Below are 5,836 nucleotides of genomic sequence, written 5' to 3' on the forward strand. Positions count from 1 at the left end.
AAGATAAAAATAATGAGGAAGCAAAATTTTGAAGGAAAGTGAGGTAGGAGACGGGATTTAAGAAAATAATGAAGGTAAAGTCTAAATTATTTTGTAACCTTCTCTCTTTTTTTTTCAAAAGGTAAATTTCTTTGCTGATAGTAGGACTTGAACCCAAGACGGGGCCACCACCCCCAATGACTGTAATCTTCTGTTTCGGAGCTATTCTGGGAATTTTCCCAAAAGATAATAGTGAGCACAAAAAACGAACTCGTGGAGACCACGTAACCACTTTTCATCATATAAAAAATAAAATAATAGAATATACCTCACCAACACCAAAACGTGTCTCTTTCTTCACCTTTCCCATTCCTTCTATTTCTTTCACTTCCTGAAAACACACCATTCAAAAATGGCAATGGCAATGGCAATGTTGAGCATTGCTTCTTCTTCTATATTTTCAACTCCACTTCCACTTGTACCTCCCACTGCTTCAACGTTACTCAAATGTACAACCACCAGAAGCAGCAGGAATAAAGCTTACTTCACAGCTTTTGCCATTCGCAAACCAACTAAACTGGAAACTATAAAACAACAACAAGATGATGATGAATTTGAAATGGTGGATGGTAATAAAAATGAAAGTGTGTTGTACTCTGTATCACCTCTCCCTCTTCTCCTACTTGCTGCACTCCCCGGAGGTAATAATTAATTATCAACCGAATATTTAGTTTGTTAGGTTGTTAGTGTAGTCGTTTGGGTTCGGTCCCATTACGGTTTTTTTGGTTTTGCCATTTAAGTTTGAAAATCTTGGGCCGAAAAATAAGAAGTTCCAAAATAATGAGTCTCCACCTAAATCCTTTTGTTAGTTAATAACTAATTGATTAGTAGGGAAAACTTAAAATACATGGGATATAAAAATGAGAAGTGCAAGAAGTATTTGTGACCACACAAAAAACCCCTTAAAAATTCAGAAAATAATAATAAAAAAGTTATAACTCAAAATATAAATAGAAACCGAAAAAATTTAAAAAACTAAAATGTTTTCCCCGTCATTCCTGTAAAAAAAAATGGCCGAAAAGACACGGTGACGAAAATGAACAAAAGACACAATAGATCGCAAAATATGACACAATGCCGAGTAATAATAACACAATATCAAGAAAAAAAAGACACAATGTCAAGGAAAAAAGACACAATCAATGACGAAAATAAACTCAAAACACAATGATAAACAAAAAAGACACAATGATCTTTTTCCCTCAACATTGTTGTTTTTCTAAGAGCGAGGAATACGGTGGAAACATTTTTGTGTTTTTACTTTTTTTGTTTTTATATTAAATTTTGACTTATGATTTTTTTTTAGTTTTTTTTTTATTTTTTGAGTGGTTTTTTTGGGTGGCTACAAATCCTTTTCATCCTTCTCATTTTTGTCCCCCTTTCTAGAATAACTTGACCTTTGATTATTATACAGTTGCGCTAAAATATTTGACTGACTTATTAAAATCTTATAAATGATGAAAATTAATACAATTTTGATCGTTTTTTATTGCACACAAAACCAAAACCGAACCTAAGTTCGGTTTTTACAAAACATAAAACCAAACCGTTTTTATTTTCAGATCGGTTTATTTGGTTTCACACCTCTAAATGGAGTCCTTGTATTTGAATGCTTTTACTGCAATGGGTTATTGGATTATAACAATCTCAACTTTCACCCATTGGCCAAGATTCATCCCGACTCATGAAATGTTTACAGACAGTCCCAACTTTGAACGTATTTTCAAACCAATACGTGTTTTTCGCGTCATCAAAAAGCTAACGTGGTTACTTTTCAGTTAGTATGGGATTACTAGAGGATAATACGTTTAAAGTTGGGATTGTCTGTAAACATATCTTGAGTTTGGATTAATCCCAGCCAACAGCTGAAAGTTGAGATCGTTAAAATCCAACAACCCTTTTGCATTTACCTCGGTTCAATATTCTCTATAAGATGAACCATAATCAAATTACTATATGTTGAATTGTGCAATGTTTGATTGTGTGAATCTCAGCTGGAACGATTAGATCGGTGTTTGGACCTTCCGTTGAGCTCGTTAAATCTTGGAATCTCCCGGATTGGCTCGTCCATTGGGGTCATCCTGGTAACATGGTATACTTTCAGCTTTCAGTTTGAAAATTCTAATTTTTCTTATAAAATGTAATTTTTATTTTTGCTATTGGCAGTTAGTCAGTTACAGTTAGTTGATTAGTTGGTTTTATTGTATCAAACTGTAGCTTATAAATTATAATCACAGTTTCACATTCTCACTAAATTAGATTTAGTTAGATTTTTGTTTAATACAAATTAGGTTAGAGCCCATGTTACACACGGTAGAAAATATAATAAAGTAAAAAAAATATTATATGTAATACGTAAATTCATTTATTTCATATAATAATTTATATTTATGACTTTTTAATAAGTTTTTGATATATTTAATTATTTATACATCATTAATTTTAAGTTGCAAACCAAACCTTCATGTTTGATTTATTTTAAAATAAAAACATTCATACCATATTCCAATTGAATGTTTATAATTCCATCACATATTGGAAGGAAGGTGAATTCCTTTAATTGAAGAAAGATTTCTCATCTCAATACCTTCACTTACTAATCAAATACAATTATAGATGGAATGTTTATCAATTCCATTTCCAATTCCCATAAAATACATGAACCAAACCTGCTCTAACACTATATAATTTCAAATTTATATAAATAATTTCCAAACATTATTTAACAAAACATTAAAGGAAAATAAAAAAAAGTTATCAAAATATTAAACATGTAAACTTGTGGTTAGGAGTTTAAACTCATAATAACCACTTAACTACTAAATAATTTCAATTTATTAAACGTTTAAAGTTTAGGAGTTACAATTTTAAAGTCATAATAACCATTTTATTTAGACTTTTAATATTAGGGGTTAAAAGATTAACGTTACACTCAAATAAATGCACAGGTTGTGGTAATAACCATCCTTGTTTGTCAGATTGTTTGATGATATTGTTATACGTAAAAGTTAATAAAACTCGACTAAATTGAAGTGGGTCTAAGAATTATATAGGAATACAAAAAACGAATGAACTTAAACACATGTACACTAACGAACATGAATGAATGTTCACGAACATAAAATGTGTGAACAACGACGGTGATTATGGGCATTCACGGTGATTATGTTGGAGGCTTAGGGCTTCATGAGGAATGAACGTTGACAACATAGGTTTTGTTAATTGGATCGGGTCATGTGTTATACAAAATAGAAACGGGAGTTTGTCATGTATAATATTTTGTGAATTTAGAATTTAATTTAAATAATAATGAGATGGATAAAATATAAAAGGCAATTGTTTATGTGGCATCTTATGTGGACAACCTAGATGAACGCCATGTGGACACATGGTTTTGCTTTAATATATTAGTAAGATTTTACGTTCTTTTTTAGTTTCATATTCACTCGATTGATCCTATCATCTTGTAGGCGGTCGTGCTCTTTGCAATGGGTGGCTATGGGACTTATTTAGGTTTTCGAATTCGGTTTTCTGATGATGTGGTATGAATCTTTATTACAGCATTTGCTTTGTTTTTCTTCAAACACAAGAGTTCAACTAGTTATCATGTTTAATAAAATAACACGAAAAAATCAACATGCCTTGTCATTTTGCACGAAAAAGTTCCTCGATTATATTAAAATTCTCTAAACTTGTTTTAAATGTCCACATATTTGAATTCAATGATAAACGTCTAATACTAGCTGACTCGTTACAAATGTGGAGGCTATGTAGATGGTGTTTCTAAATTGGAGGGGAATGTCATGTCACATTAACACTGCTCATTAGTATTTTTATCGCTCATACAAATTAAGGGTCAAGTTTTTCAAGAAAGGGGGACAAAACTGAGAAGGATGAGAAGTATTCGTAGCCACACAAAAAAACCATTAAAAAATTAATAAAAAAATCATAACTCAAAATTTAATAAAAAAACAAAAAAAGTAAAAACACAAAAATATTTCCAATGTCTTCCTCGTTCTTAAAAAAGAAAAAAAAAACAAATGTTGAGAGGAAAAAATCATTGTGTCTTTTTTGTTTATCATTGTGTTTTGTGTTTATTTTCGTCATTGATTGTGTCTTTTTTCTTGACATTTTGTTTTTTTTTCTTGATATTGTGTTATATCACTCAACGTTGTGTTATATTTTGTTCGCCATTGTGTTATATGTTGCGATATATTATGTCTTTTTTTCAGTTATATTTGTGTCTTTTGTTCATTTTCGTCATTGTGTTTTTTCGGGGTTTTTTTCTTTGAACGGGAATGATAGGAGAAACATTTTAGTTTTTAAAATTTTTTTGTTTTCTATTTATATTTTGAGTTATGATTTTTTTATTATTATTTTTTGAAACTTTTTTTAGGAGTTTTTTGTATGATCAAAAATCATTCTCACACTTTTATTTTTGTATTCCTTTGTATTTTAACTTTTTCATACAAATTAATACCATCTTTGTATGATAAAAGAGTTATCCATTGGACGTGTCTGCATTTTTTGCATATTTAGAATGTCACTTCATTAAATTTTGACTCATTTTAAATTATTGTTATAATTTTTTACGAGTACCGTTTAGGGACTTTAATATACCCACATTGAGTTGAGGGACTTTGGACTTTTTCGTGCAAAAAATGAGAAAGTACGTTGATTTTTCATAATATCAATGCTAATAAACGCTAGAAACGAAAATTAGAAAAACAAATACATGAATGGGTTGACGCTGAATGAATGAATTCAGGAGGAAAAGGCGAAGGCTAAAGATTTGCATCCTAAACTCCTAGCCGGAATGTTCTTCTTCTTTGCTCTTGGAGCCACCGGTGGTGTGACCTCTCTGCTTACTTCCGACAGGCCCATCCTAGTAAGGTAACCGTTATAGTGCCTGCATATAATGTTGTCGGTTTAAGATTCATTGCTGATGTTATATGTGTCCTTTGAAAACTTATGCAATACTTGTTCATACATTTGTTTCTTGTAGTCCTCATGCTGTGACGGGCTTGATCGGTCTAACACTTTTAGCCATACAAACTGCGTTACCAACATTATTCGAGGTAAGCCCGACTCCCATCCATATTTTCATCTATTTATTTACATCTTTTACAATATATTTGTTGGATCTGATAGAAATAATGTTAGCATCTCAACTTACAGTTACTAAAACTAGTTTTCTTTTTTTTTTTAATATTGGCATGACATAATTTTGATAATGACTTGTAGGGAAATCCGGGGCTAAGGAATGTTCATGGGATCTTAGGTAGCGGGATTATGACATTGTTTCTCGTGCACGCGGCCCTTGGTCTTCAGCTCGGTTTGAACTACTAATTGGATGATGTCAATTTTATCATTTCTTTTATTCATAAACAATAACCCATTTTTAAATTCACAGGTAAAGCCGTAAGTGTTTCTGATTTGTTTTTCTTAAGTTAGAATTGAAACTCTTAATAGATGTCACTCTATACAAATTTATAAACTTTTTAATATAATAATTTATCTATTATTAGGCCTTTATATGTGAAAGTCATTAAGTTAATTTATACAAGTTACAAATGTACAAGTTTATTTAACTTATATAATATCAATTTTCCTAAATGTTAATAATTTGTAAACAAATTACAAATGAAACCACTATATTTCCTATGATTGTATAATATTTAAATACATTTAATTATTTCAAATATGTAGTATTAAACGTTATTATATTTAATTATACAATATTAAAAAGTAAATAGCTTATTATAATACATAATTAATTTAATAATCATAATGTGGA

General features: G+C 30.3%; 1 protein-coding gene across 1 annotated transcript; it reads left to right on the forward strand.

The window, feature by feature from the left end:
* Nucleotides 1–391: 391 nt before the first annotated feature.
* On the forward strand, nt 392–5,388 carry LOC143575342 (uncharacterized). The gene is made up of 6 exons (XM_077059751.1): nt 392–680; nt 2,034–2,131; nt 3,510–3,581; nt 4,808–4,932; nt 5,045–5,117; nt 5,284–5,388. The coding sequence occupies exons 1-6, from the start codon at nt 392–394 to the stop codon at nt 5,386–5,388; spliced, it is 762 nt and encodes a 253-aa protein (XP_076915866.1).
* The last annotated feature ends 448 nt before the right edge of the window (nt 5,389–5,836 follow it).

This window comes from Bidens hawaiensis, unplaced genomic scaffold (assembly GCF_021521415.1).
Source record: "Bidens hawaiensis isolate Kalapana, Puna unplaced genomic scaffold, B.hawaiensis_p1.1 tig00001412_1, whole genome shotgun sequence".
NCBI lineage: Eukaryota > Viridiplantae > Streptophyta > Magnoliopsida > Asterales > Asteraceae > Bidens > Bidens hawaiensis.